General features: G+C 39.9%; 1 protein-coding gene across 1 annotated transcript in view; it reads left to right on the top strand.

Annotated features, from left to right (window-relative positions):
- Positions 1-13,621, top strand: part of slc25a21 (solute carrier family 25 member 21) — a 96,066-nt gene extending 82,445 nt beyond the window's left edge. Inside the window, exons 5-11 of the mRNA XM_020627565.3 lie at positions 3,764-3,830; positions 4,578-4,637; positions 8,003-8,110; positions 8,215-8,379; positions 10,660-10,841; positions 11,894-11,946; positions 12,398-13,621. Coding sequence (XP_020483221.1) covers positions 3,764-3,830; positions 4,578-4,637; positions 8,003-8,110; positions 8,215-8,379; positions 10,660-10,841; positions 11,894-11,946; positions 12,398-12,459 — 697 coding nt within the window. The 3' untranslated portion in view covers positions 12,460-13,621. The remainder of the gene's footprint in view (positions 1-3,763; positions 3,831-4,577; positions 4,638-8,002; positions 8,111-8,214; positions 8,380-10,659; positions 10,842-11,893; positions 11,947-12,397) is intronic.
- Positions 13,622-14,592: the final 971 nt, after the last annotated feature.

The following is a 14,592-nucleotide window of genomic DNA, read 5'->3' as shown; positions in this document are numbered from 1 at the left end:
CACTTTTTTCGGACTTTAGCTATTGTGAAGGTACAAAAGTAGGAACATAGATTAAATATACGAACCCCAAAAAGGGCATAATGTGAGCTCTTTAACTGCCATTAACCAGCTGAAGCAACAATCGGACTCGTGCCAATTTTTTGTTTGCTTATGTTTTCAGCTTATATAGGAATCCAGTTTCAGTAATGACAAATAATGAGTTGTCTAAACAAAGCAGTAAGACAACAGAAAAGGTGTGAAGAGAATAATTAACAAAAAAGGATCATACAAAATACTGTGAATTAAAATGCTCGTTTGAAACCCATCGCAGCCATTTTTCTGAAACTATGAGCTAACAAATATAAAGCAATGTGACAAATCTTAGCACAATAGTTTATTTACAAATGAAAGATAACATTAGCACCATTTGTAGGATCCAAATGTATGAATGGCTTATATTTGCCTCTATATTCTGTAACCATGAGGTGTAATTATTTTTAAAAAATGCACCAGGGTGGAGATTATTATTACACCTATCATACCTGGAACACATTAATTAGCTCTAAAAGACAGTGATAGATGATGTTGTGTTTACTGTTTCTCTTTCTTAAAGATTTAGACCTGTTGTACCTGTTTCACTTCGCCTGACAATCCCCTTGAAACAACATTTAGGAATGAGAACAGAGATGTTGTTTGCTGCTGCTGGGACGGTTTGATATCTTTACTCATCCAGTGTGACTTTCAGCCAAAGACTTATTTTCTGTTTAGGTGGAGTTTATGGTTAGAACAAAAACATTTCCGATAAGTACCCGTACCTGTAATTTGTATTCGATTGACAACTTAGCTGAACTCCTTTCCCCGGCCTGCTGCTGACTTCTCGAGTTCACACAATGAACTACTCAACCCATATTTTTTTTATATTGAAAAGTGGGCAAAATGCACATGTACACACTTCTCTAGTGTATGTATAGGAAACATGCCTCATGGCGTCTTTGCAAAAAAAAAAAAAAAAAAAAAAAAACATACTCTGCTTAAAAGTATAAATTATATCAAAGACTATCCAGGTGTCTGGGCTGAACCTTTATTATGCTTATGATGGATATATCAACAGACCATGTTTTGAAGACCTTTGAAGAGCAAACGTTTGTTCCTCTCTTGTTACTTTTCCCTGATTTAACCATTTCAATAAAGCTACTCTTTCATACATCAAACAAGTATGAACAAATATTCAACTAATTACTAATCTTTTAACAAAACCCTGTGCAAGTCTGTGAACAGTTTTTGAAGTTATAGACCATTTTGCAAAAGACCACTCCCCTTACCATCTCTTTCAGCCATTTGGCTAGGAAACACCACAGACTGTATATTAGGATGGACGCAGAAACATCTGCCTATAAGTGAAACTACATCATTATGAGCTCCGCCTGCTGACTGACTGCACTACAGGTCATAAACCCCACCTCCTCTGTGAGAACTGATGGGACATGGATTACTAACAATAAGTCAAATACACATCAAATCCATTTTTGTCAAACCCAGAGCCTTTTCTGATATAACTTTTCTTTCATTTTTCTTTATAGTTTAGTTTGATTAGTTATTTGATGCAACAAAAGCAGATGTAACGTGATTTGCAGCTCTGTTGACAAATGTAGTTCCTTGCAGAGTAGATGAAGAAAGGCGAGATGAAACTTAACAAAAACTATCAATACACTCAATGAACTTTCCATGACAGTGACTGTCTGCTTTAAACTGACTAACAGACTGCACCCACCTGAGGGATTGTTATTCGATTAGCGTAAGGGGCATAATGTCAACTAGCTCTCTTCTGCGTATATCTTGCCTGCGTAATTGTTACCAGAGCAATATGTCAGCGCCCAACCGTGCTACTAAAAATGTCACGTGGCATAAAATCTGTCATTCTTTAAAAAAAAAAAAAATGCATGATTTATTTGATATTAATTGTTCCCCTAATAATAAAAGAGATTATGAAGCATTTGAAACAGAAGGTCAAAAAGATATTTGTGAATATTTAAGGAACATGGAATCACTTGTTCTGTCTGTGTTTTCTCTGTACACGTTAGAGACTTAAACAAGCTAACCAGACTGTCCAGTTACTGTGTAAATACACCTCATGAAATGGATTGCCTACAAAATAAAGCCTGTATTAAATGTAGGTAAACACCCCTGTATACATAACTCACTGTATCATTTTGTTATTTTTCCTGCCTACAAGTGTGCTTTAAATCACAGCTGGACGTATGATGGAGGAAAGGAAAACTACCAAATTGACTTAAATTATCCAGCTACCGTCTATAGAAACATCCAGTATATCAAACGCTGAAATAAACTCTTAAATCATTTCCTCTACAGATTCCTTGAGAAGTTGTCTGCCACGGTTTGCGGTTTGAAAACATATCTCTGTAGTTATGTTGCCAAGCAGCAGCAATTAACTTTCTGTTTCCACTTTGTATCCTTGGTATAAGTTCTGCTGTCTATATGGTCAGACATTTGGTTTCTGGAGTAAGTGTCATGTAAATAGACAGATGAAAACTGTTCAAAGGAAACATGTTTTTATGTCTTCTAAAGAGGATATTTCATGTCTGAGACAAAGCAACCCTCATTATGTCATTTTGGTTATCTCAGCTCGTGTTTTGAAACCTCTAACATAATACAGAAAGCCAAAAAACTGTGGGGGTGGAGTGTAGAAGACACGGGTGTTTACTAGACAAGCAGGACCTTAAAAACATTTTATGAGTTGCATGATGGGAGATGTGAAATCCAGCTTTTTAGAGCTTGACACCATTTACTCTTAGCCTTTTCTGTCCTGATTTTCACAGTGCAGACTTTACTCTAGGAGTAAGATTTGTATTTTAACGAACCTGTTTATGTTTTAAGAGGGAAAAAAATGCTGAATGTCTTTACTGTTGGTTTTAAAATGTACCCTTGCAAATAATTGCAAATGTTTAATCATACTTAAGGCCAAAAAATCCCACAAAGGCAATGAAAAATGTGGCAGGGTATATTGTAGCAACTATAATAAAAAAAAATGCTCCTAAGAAGGTATGTTGGCTTGTTACTCTTAATGCATTCTGAACAATACATTGTAAGCTTCAGGTTTTTTAAAGGGTTTTGATGAGCTTTCGGCTGCTAGGCTAGTTAGCTAGTTCCCACATCCAGTTCACATGGCTTCCAGTTCAACCTAACACACAGAAGTTTTGTGGGACCAATACAGACAACAAAGCATTAAAGGGATATATTCTGACTTAAAAGTTATACTACTAAAAACAGAAAATGAAATGCTGTGTATCAGAACCTAAAATAGTTAAGTTGGTTGAACAATTATGGCCAGAGGTTGGGAGTTTTAAAAACAAATTACGTAAATGTCCAAAGGGTTAAAAAAAAAGAAAAGTGCACTGACTTCAGGCGATGCTGTATGAGTCAGGATGAAAGTTTAAAAGACAATGATAACAATTCATGGGTGTTGAGAACCACTGTTCGGTCTGTTACATTTTTATGCTTTTATACACAGAATATTCCCGCCAACTTGTTTGTTTATAAAAATGCTTACTTCTAAAAGCAGTCAGTCACTGTAAGCAGTACAGACCTACATCCGTCAGAGCATGATAACTATGAGACTGGAGAATTATTTAATTTATTATCAAAATATAGATTTATTTTCGGTCCTGTAACTAACAACTACATGGTGAAAATGTCCTCAAGTTACAAAGCTGTTGTTACCATCATCAGATTAGCTTATGTACCTTCTTATTATCTGTCTTTACAGAGTATTTGGTTTCTACAAAGGAATCCTGCCTCCCATTGTGGCAGAGACACCAAAGAGAGCAGTCAAGGTGAGATATAAGACGTGCACATTGGATTATATAAAAACCGCAAAGCGTCTCGAGTACTTCTGCATGGCTCCGTCTCTAGTTTCACCGGGAGCTGCTCTGCTGCAATGTGAAAACACTCTGACCGCAGTTGCTCTAACATGGTACACACATGTTGATTAAACGCATGACGCCCTCCGCCTGGTCTGCCTCCTCCTATTTGTTCTGTTGGCCGACCAAATATTGACTTACAAGCATTTACAGCAAGCCTTCCACTGAGCCTCATCTCTTTATATTTGTTTGTAGGAGGGCTTAGCGTCCCTCACTTCACACTAACATATACATAACGTGATGGGGTAACAGAGGGGGGAGGAGGTGTGGAGCTGCTCTGTAATGAGATGCTGGAGAACTTTAAAAATAAGTACTCACACTGAGAAGATGGGGTAATCGCTCACACAGCGAACAAAGCGAGCTGATGGTGAGAACCGTCTGGAGTGAAGAATTAAAGCAAATTAAAGGTCCGATTAAAACGCCTCTGCTGGCGTTTTGCCCTTTGTTCAAATAAACAAATCAGTGGACGTGTCTCCTTTTAAGAGTGTGTGTTAGACTTCTCTCTTTTTCCCGAAAGACTTAATGTTCATGTGCTATTAACAAGTATCAACAAGTCCTCTTTTCCAGCTGATTGTTTTAAACTTCGCCTTTATACATGTGTGTGAGATTGTGTAGAGATGTCAGTTTATAACTTTGTTTATCATGATCATTCCTCTACAGTTTTTCACCTTTGAGCAGTACAAGAAGGCGCTGAATTTGACCCCATTATCTCCTGGTGTGGTGAGTTGTTGCACACAGAAACACCTGAATACACTCGCACCTGGAAAATAAACACACATGTGACACAGGAGCAGGAAAAAGAGTTACACCCAGTGTCAAAAATCAACGTCAAAGGCTGTAAAAACAAAGACAAATGCCAAGAATAATTCAAGTAGATAAATGATGTAAATTTATTCTGACATTGCAGTTGTGAAATTATGGTTTTCAGTACTGTTTCATGTTGAATACATGAAATACATGAGCAGATTTAGTCACACATTTAAGTGTTTCTGTCGTTTGCCTGTTAACTTCCAAATGCAAAACATTCTCTCAGTTTTGTGATTGTTATGGTGAGTATCAAATTGTTATACTGGAAGCTCTGCCTCCTAAATGGCAGGTCACCTGATAACTGGCAGGATAAGGGGTGACTTCTCAAGAAGGGATTAAGTGAACAGAACCTAGAATAACACTTGAATGATACGTTAAACACAAATGAAAGCATCCTTGATGACTAAGACCATTCAAGTGTATCGCTGACTGTTTAATAAAGGTAAAGATTGGACAATCCATAATCAAACTTACATTGATGATAACTAGGTGTAGATGTGTTGCATAGTTTTATAAAAAATGTTCCCAAACTTGTTGAACCAAATGAAGTACAGGGCAGGTGTTGTGTTGATTATTCTGTTAGCTTTTACTTTCAGGGTTTTCCCATGATTACCAATGTCAGAGGGATATGAATCATGCGTCTTACTTCATCAGTTACATTTTCAGGAACTGAGGAATACAGAGTTGTGCTTCAGTACACACAATGTGTATGTAGTGAGAGCTCAAAGGGGATCAGCTAGCAGGCAGCCTCATGGCCTCAAGTGGCTACCTGAACCTATAAGGTAGGCTGCAACAGAGCAGCCAATGGAAAAGTTTGGATTCTACCATTTTGTATGAAGCTAATGTAAGGACATGTGTGGTGAGTCACTTGACAGAGAAATGAAATCCTCTTAAAATATTTCAAGCTAATACAGTTTTCACTTGTGAAGTCTATTCCTTAGGAGCTGTACAGTTTTGCGTTCTATCTTTATTATTCCAGTGGTAAATTTAGACAATCTGAAGCATGAAACACTATTTTGGTTCATCAGTCCCAAGCAACAATTAAAGGTTATTTTGAGGGTGTGGTATGCCTTTATTTAAGAGGACAGGCATGTGGATATAGTAGGAAATAGGGAGAAAAGAGTGAGGAATGACTTGCGGGAAGGGGGTTTAGGGTAGGAGACAAACCCAGGCAGCTCACTTCGAGGACAAAAGCCTCTAGACATGGGGCGTGACCTAACTGCTTGGCCAACCGGCGCCCTGGTGATGCAATGCTTTCCAGCCCTTCCTCATTGCTGAGTTTTCACGGTCCAAACACTTCAATGTGACGTCGCTGTGTGTGTGCATGATGTTTATCATTTCCTGTGCGTCTGATGCTTCCACGTTTAAAAGCTGCCTCATTAGTATTCTCTGAAATCTTAGACTCGGCAACCCGTGCAGACAGGTTGGAGTTGTCCTCAAACATAAATCTCATCTGATCCTTTGCAAATGAAAGTGAGGACAGTCCGTCTTGAAAATCTGATTTGTAACTCAAATCAGATTTGCCTGAAGTCTAAACAAAGCCTACAGGATTTTATTGCAGGCGCCCAAACCTAAACTAAAGAATCAGCTGTAACCAAGTACACCTTTAAAAAAAACCTGTTTGATTAAAAAGTATTTTACGTTTTGTTTTTAACCGCTTTCATTTCTGTTGATTTATTTTTTACCCAAAACGGCTTTTTTAATACACACTCTGCACTCCTGGTTTATTTTAGTCAAGTGACAGTTAACCAGAAAACATTTCTCACTATCTACACAAAAAAAAATATTGTTGTTATACAAGTTTTTTAGAAAAGAAGATACAAGTGTATTTGTTGAGGTTTGTATTCCTTGGAACAACCCTTTGTGTAGTACCATAGATGAAAAGATTTGATTCCCATTAATAAGGATGTGAACGCCTCAAACACCAACAGTTAAGTTGCTAAGCCAAACAATGACGAGGCATATCACTTTCCTATTAAACAGGCTCCTCATATGTTTTCATTCTTTTGAATGGATACAGCAGAGGCCGTGAACTTACAAGAGGTTTCATCCTTCTTGACTAATCTGGTTTCTGTTATATTGAGTCAGAGTTTTAAGCTCGACAGATTTGCCTTGCTGGGGTGCGGTCACCACACACCACCTATTCAGGTGGCAGCCAAGTGTCAGCAGTGATGGATGGCTTACCTGCAACCCTACGCAGAGGCTGCCCCAGCACGGCGCGTATCCTCGTCTTGTTTTTACAGCCAATAGTGGAGAAATGTTTACCTGTCCCATCCATCATGCTCTCTGCCCCCCTCCCCCTTCCTCCACCTTCACCTCCCTCTCTATCTCTTCATCTTCCCCTTCCTCAAGTGCCTCAAACCTCATTTCCCCCAGAGGCCCTCGCGTATCAAGTGCTGTAATCACATCAGATCATTAGTGCGAGCGAATTAGAGATCGGCTATGAACGTCTCTCTCTCCCCCCTCTATTCAGTGTGGCACAGCTGAATGCCTTCACTCTGATTAATGAGGACACACACAGTAATAATACAAATAAGGAATTAAAACGTTGCCGGCTGGCTGTGTAAACATCACGAGGCATGTCTGAGAGGATGGGTCCCCGGGCCCTGACAGCAGGATAAAGAGGCAGTAAGAGTAATGAGCTATAGACACGTTCTTGACATGTTCCCATTACACTTCTCTGTGAGCATGCATACATACACATATTCAGACCTATAGAGCCCAATGCAAATACGAGTAGCATTGCCACAGTCACTGTTCATTACATGTCCAGGATATACATTCATAAGAAGGGTATGCACTTGTTGCCTTGCCATAACATGACACAAAATATATTTAATTTGATCAAAAAATGTGAATCTCTTCAAGATAAAAAAATGTTCACCTTTATTTATATATATATATATATATTTATTTTTTTAACCTAATCAGTTTGCTCACATACCTGTTTCCTCCTTCCTCTCTCTGCCGTCTGTCATCTCACATTTTGGTGAATAATAACAAACACAGGTGTCTTGTGCATCTTCAAACATTTGTCAAACGAGCACACTGACAGATGTGACAGAAACAAATTTCCATTTCAAAACCAGACAAAAGGACTCGGGGAACAAGTTTTCCAAAAATCGAAACTACAATTCAGCATTCAGCTCCTGTAGCCTGGACACGTAGACACATTAGACTCAGGGTGTACATCAGTGTGTATGTCTGTTCTGTCTCTGCCCAAATATTATCTCCACATTCTCACCTCTTAAATCACGTCCACGTCCACCCCCCTCCAGGCGCTGTCTGTAGCAGGGCTCGGTGCTGGCTTGACTGAAGCTGTTGTCGTCAACCCTTTCGAGGTGGTGAAAGTCAGTCTCCAGGCCAACAGAGACTCCTTCAAAGAGGTTGTTTGAAAAAAAAAATGTTCTGTCTAGTTCATAAAGTGTTGCTAATGTTTACTTCTTTTGTCAGTAGTTGACTTGAACTTCTTTTGAATTCTCCAACACAGCAACCCTCCTCATTCGCCCAAGCAAGACGCATAATAAATTCCGACGGATTTGGACTGAAGGGCCTGAATAAAGGATTGACCTCAACACTGGGACGCCATGGAGTGTTCAACATGATCTACTTTGGCTTCTACTTTAATGTCAAGGATGCTATTCCTACCAACCCGGTAATATGAATCCCAGAATCTATGATCACACCTTCTATTATAGTCCCTGTTTTTGCAGACAAATGCAAACTCATACCAAGTGATCAACGCATCTATTCAGTTTTTCTTTGTTTTGGTAACCTTGACTTCACCTAATTTTTGCTAGCTCCAGGCTATATGATCCGCACGTGTCCCAGCCAATTCGCCAGTGGGGGAACTGCAAGTGTTTGACAGCATGATTAGTGATCCTGCCTGCCATGGCAAAGAGGAAGCTAAAAATCAGAGAGGAGCTTGTAAGATCAGCCCAGCTAATACCCCGTCTGTTTGCTCCTCATAACATCCTCAAAGTTTCACATTACACATCCGGCAGAGCCTGATGGCCCAAACAAAAGTTAATTTTGTTTAACGGAAACGTTACCATACGCCGATTCCACATGTACAAACTGGAGCATTAGATTAACCCCGATGAACTAATTGGAAGCAGACAGCGATACTATTTTCAAGAGGAGGTTACAGTGGGAGCCAAGGCTTTGCTATATTTTCAACATTTTTCCAGTGACGCATGATGTACAGAGAAGCAAGTGGTCATCCTCTGAATGATAATTATGTGGCCGGATGACCCAAATAGCTCTCGTCTTAGATTGCAGCCGTTTCTTTTGGGAATGATCCGCGAGTTTGAACATTGATGGAAGGATTCTGTTTGTGAGAGGCTAACGACGGCTATTGTCGAGGCAGAAAGGGATGAATGTTGTGGCTTCGACAGGCTTACAGGCTGAGCTGAGAGTGGCTTTCCTCCAAGCTTTTTTTGTGAGCAACATGAGCGATTAGCTTGCAACTCAAACGTGTCCCTATTCAAATTGAGGCGGCCGAGCTCAGGCTTCTCTTGTATCAGCATTTCATCAGTACAGAGGAGGCAGATAGCACACTGCCGTCGTTGGCAGCTGAATGTGTGAGAGGATGTTTGCTTAAGGCTGTTAGGAAGTGGGTTGATGGGTGTATTTAGGCTGTGGGTATGTAAGCCCCTTCCCCACATCCCACTTGGGGGGGAAAAAAGAGAGAAGAAGTGGGATTAGTTGTTGATTTACCTCAGCTCTCAGGGTGTCCAGCCGCTTGAGAAAGGCCCGGACCTAGAGAGGCTGCTGTCATTTGTAAAAATATCCCGGCCAATTAGCTGTCAGAGCTCTCTGAGTCTGGGCTTCTTTGGTACAGTAATACCCCTGTGCCGAGTCACAGCCCAATTACCCAAATTGTCCCCATATGCCTCCCCAGTCTGCCTGCATGCACCCTGTTTATAAATCCTCCGTCCTGGCTCCCCGAAGAACATGTGCTTCTGTTCAGCCAATCAGAGTGCGGCACCGCAGTCAGGAAGCACTAATCTGCCCCCCGCTACCATAAAATGATCAGGGCTTTCATGGCAGCTTTGCAATCATATGCACATGCCCCCCCCTCGTGCTCCCCCTCACATTTGCTTACATTTATATACACACAAAGTCTCTCTATTTATTTTGTCAGTGTCATGATGCTGCTTTTCTCTGTGGCTCGAAGTTGTGTTTATGAGGTTTGCCGTCATTTTGTTAACACCTGAACCCACTGCAGAAATATTCTGTGAAAAATTTGCAGTTTAACTAGATTTTTCAGCGATGAATATTTGTGGAGAAGTAGTTCAAATACATTTTTGCCATTTTTGTGCTGTTAACGGCTGAAATTTCAAAACAAAAAAATGGCCATAGAAGGAATTTTCTGATGTAATTGAACTTACTATGACCCACTCTACCCCTTTTTCCTTACTAAGGCGTGCCCAGAATATACTTTCTTCAATAGTATTTTTTTTCTTCAAGTTGTCTATGGAAATTATTAAATGCTAATTTTAAAGTTAGTAGAGCAGTCTGACTAACTTTCTCTAAGTACCTTTAGTTGAACAAACAATATTTCTTCCTCTTTTAGTTGAGCTGTTTTTCAGGGATATTAATCATGGTGCAGTATTACCCTTGTAAGGTGCCATAATCCAAGAGGTCCTATTTTATGCACTCGATTTTTTGATACGCCTCTTCTTTTTATAACTTTTTATAACTGTTATGGATGGGCATCATGTGTATAACTAAATGTCATGAATGTTGTTTTTTGTGACAGAGAAGCAAAAAATGTCTTTGTACAATGTGTATTTACTCTAGAAGAATTCTGTTCTATGTAATTGGTGGCTAAGAGAAATATGCTTTTAAAGTAGCTCTTCCAACACTAGAACTGTTTACAGGAAAGTGGCATTTGTTTTTTCTAAATCCTGTATTCCCTCCTCTTTGCCAGAACCCGACACTTGAGTTTATGAGAAAGTTCACCATCGGACTTGTGTCTGGGACCATCTCCTCCTGCGTGAACATTCCCTTTGACGTAGCCAAGAGCCGCATCCAAGGCCCCCAGCCTGTGCCCGGAGAGATCAAGTACCGCACCTGCTTCCAGACCATGGCACTGGTGTACCGGGAGGAGGGGTATGAACAAGGGGGGGGGGAGAGAGAGAGAGAGAGAGAGATATGACGAGAAAATTCAAAAACACTGTCACCAGTTCATTCAAAAAATTAATGAGGCACTTTGTGTGCTTTGTTAGCAATTCAGTCTTGGTAATCTGCCAAGCAGGCTGTCAGAAAAGACAAATGTAGCAGCTGCAGCTACAAGTTAGCAGGGTTTGATTGTGCAGTGTGTGTTTCCTACACTAACAACAGTGGAAGTGAATGAGCAGCTTGATGCAAAGCTGTGATCCGATGACCAGAATCCAAATAGTGACGTTACACCATGGGCTGTGTTCCCCTCGTGTGTGATCATACATTTCTGCAGTCTGTCAGTTGTACAGTAAATGTTAACATATTTTCTAGCCTCAGAGAATGACAGTTCTAAATGGAAGCTTCAAGGAATGATGTATGTTATGTTAGCAATTGCCCTTAGCCATCCACTTTCCCCCCCCCCCCCCCCATGCGGCTCCGCGAGACAAGGGCCAGCGACATGTTTGTAGTTAGTGGACACAGGAGCCCTCAGGGGCTGCTGCAGGAACGCCACTGAAACGTTGTCGTCGCAGGGGTGCATGGAGGGTGCCCCCGCCGCCACATCCAGTCCCCCTGCTCTAACACAACACAGTCCCAGCTAATTAGTGGTCCCTATGGGAGACGTCGTTAAGCAGACCCTAACGAGCCGAGCGGCGCTCCACGGGTCAATCTAATCAGACAGAGGGCCAGGGAGGAAGTGGGTCGAGCCTTATTAACGCCATCAGTGGCGGGGGCAGGGAGCGGGACAGGGAGCACGAGGCAGAGGCAGGCAGCCACTGATCACCTTGAATGCATTAAGGGGCAGGTCCTCGCCAACATTGGCCGTAAGACCCCGACTGTATGGACCTGAGAGGGTGAGAGACAGGCATGCAAGCAGACAGACAGCCAGGCGTGAACTCACCAACACACTCCAGCCTTTACACACATGAAAAATCACACACATCCTGCTGTACTTAACTATTGTATTTTGTAAATGATTAACATCCTGTTCTCTTATTTTGTAGGTATTTGGCACTTTATAAGGGGTTGGTGCCAAAGATAATGAGGCTTGGACCAGGTAAAGGGGAAAGTTCTTTCTACCCATATCCAGACTGTCTTGATGATCACAAAATAGCTTTTTAGAACAGATAAGTTCATTTTTTAGATATTTTTAGATGGGAGAATGCTATTTTTATGCCCATAAACTTTCTGATTATTTCCAAGATTTCAAAGACATAAATTAACCCTTTCATTGATGCTACCAATGAAATATTTTTTAAACACAACATTTATATACTTCCCACTCCATCATAACATTGTGATTCTGATGTTTTTTTGCAATATTGAAATAAAAATATTTAAACTAGGATTACCTAAAAAAGTCTTTGCTAAATTGTCCAACCATGTAATTTAATCTATCATGCAGTGTAGCCCTCTGTTTTAGCATTTAAGAACACATGACCCTTATTCTCAGCTCTAATGGTTTATTGAAGTATAGTTTTAATCACTGGCTCTGTTTTTTGTTACAGGTGGAGCAGTGATGCTTCTGGTTTATGAGTATGTGTCTGGATGGCTACAGAGAAATTGGTAACAACTACAATCAGTAGGATAGAGGACAACAAACAGAGTGCCTTACGGATTATTCCTCAGTTAAGATGTTGTTTTCTGACTCCAAAAAAAAGTCACACCAAAGTAGTTTCATTACCTGTTTTTTTTTTTAAATCTTAAATACACCAACCTACTGTGCAAAATACCATATCATCATTTCAATAAGTTGTTATGAAACGTCTTTAAAATGCAGCTTTCAGAAGGGAAAACTACATCTTCATATAGTTCATCGGTAGTGAAAACAGCTGCATTATTTAAAAGATAGAACATACAGTTTGAATAGAAAAAATTACTTACCAGTAATGGGAAATCAATTTAGGTTTTCTGCAAATTTGGATTAATTTACATGAACGGTTGATGTATTTTGTGCTTTAATTTCTAAAAACAAGTAGGCTGTGCTCATTTTAGAGACAGGGTGACGTGATATACCTTTGTCCTCCGATAAATCAAAATGTAACAAATATGAATCCTAATCTAATGACAGTTGTGGAGTTGTTTTACATTACTCAAATTTGAGCAAAACCCACCCACACAGTCCTAAATCATGAGCAGTATGAGAGTTGTGAAACAAGTTAAAGAGTCAGCTCTGCTTGGCTTATCCCGAGCTGTTACGCTCAGTCCATATGGACTTCACAATCACAACATTTTTTAGCATAGTAACATACAAGTGAAATTACAAAAAAAGCTCTAATTGAGTTCAAATGAGTCTCATTTCCTCTTGTTCAAACCTGAGCAGAGCTCTGTTGGACTCAGTGGATCAAACATCACTTTTATCTCTGAATATAAACTGATCATTGAGGGGCAGTCTCTAAACTCAGCTGCAGTGCACACAGTGCATCTACTGCAGCACAAGTGTAACACATGTCTGTCTTTACGCACAAATACAAACTGATAGTATTTCATTTACAGCCACATCACTGAGCCATACTCTAGATAACTATCCTGTGTTATTACAGTTTCCTTTACACTGATAAATAGGCATTTTGCAGAACTTTCTTAATAGAAAAAAATACAGATATTTTCATGAAATTCTTTTAATTTGAACTTATATAAAATGTATTTTTTCAAGCTTTTATTGGTTTTATAAGCATTTGTAGGAAATGAATTGTATGTGTTCGTAACAAATAAAAGTAAATCAAATTGAACTCCTCACTTGGTGTGTGTTTGTGTCTGTGAGTGTATGTAGTTGTACACGGACATGCATGTGTGTGGGAGAGTGTTGTGTTGTTGGCTTTTATAAAGCACAAGGTTTTTTTTTTCATCTTTGTGGATTGGAGTATATTGAATTCAATAGTGCATCACCAAAAAAAAGCCTTCCAGATGTTTTTTTATTTCAATGTATTTAAATTATTGGTATAATCATAAATATAGTTACATGAGTGACTCCCAAAAGTCTTACAGTTTCATTTTAAATTTTTCCCTCATTTATGCAGGGCGACGTGATGTATGATAATTGCTTGTTTTCAACTTTAAATGACAAAAACTAAACACATTGGAGTCATTTCTGCCATGAAAATGTATTAGTGTTTAACTGAATGCGATATATATGAGTTTTTGATGTATCTGGAGGATTTTTAGAAAATTCCATCCATGAATCGCCTTTCTTCTGCCCAGACTAATGGTGATTTGTAGTTTTTCTTTGTGGCTACAGCCTTGTCATGTAACTGCCCGTTGGTGTCGTTGAATGTTGAGTGTTAACAAAGGCATATCACCTTCTTTCAGTTTACCACTTCTCCACCCTCCCCCCTCTCTTCCCCCACATCGTACCACTTTGTTGTTTGGGAACCTGTCAGCGGTAGAAACCATATTAGCCAACCGGATGGCAGCCTCTTTTCCTCTCTATCAGGGAGATGGTGAGTGAAAATAGCTTTAGTGCAAGCTAAAACAACAAGCTCAAGAAATGCAAATGTGGCTGCAGGACTTGAGTTGGGGGGGGGGGGGGGCCAACCCAACTTTTCTCCCTCTACCCGTCTATCTTAACACAAATACTCGCACACATCATGCAAACACACACACACACCTGTTGCACCGCCTTAGGGGCTAGTCTCTGCTCTGTGGGATCATCTTAGCCTTATGTGGTAGTCTCTTGTACTGAGCCACGTTGGCATTTGACACT

Source organism: Labrus bergylta, chromosome 18, assembly GCF_963930695.1.
Source record: "Labrus bergylta chromosome 18, fLabBer1.1, whole genome shotgun sequence".
Lineage (NCBI taxonomy): Eukaryota > Metazoa > Chordata > Actinopteri > Labriformes > Labridae > Labrus > Labrus bergylta.
This window is presented reverse-complemented; position numbering and strand designations above follow the sequence as displayed.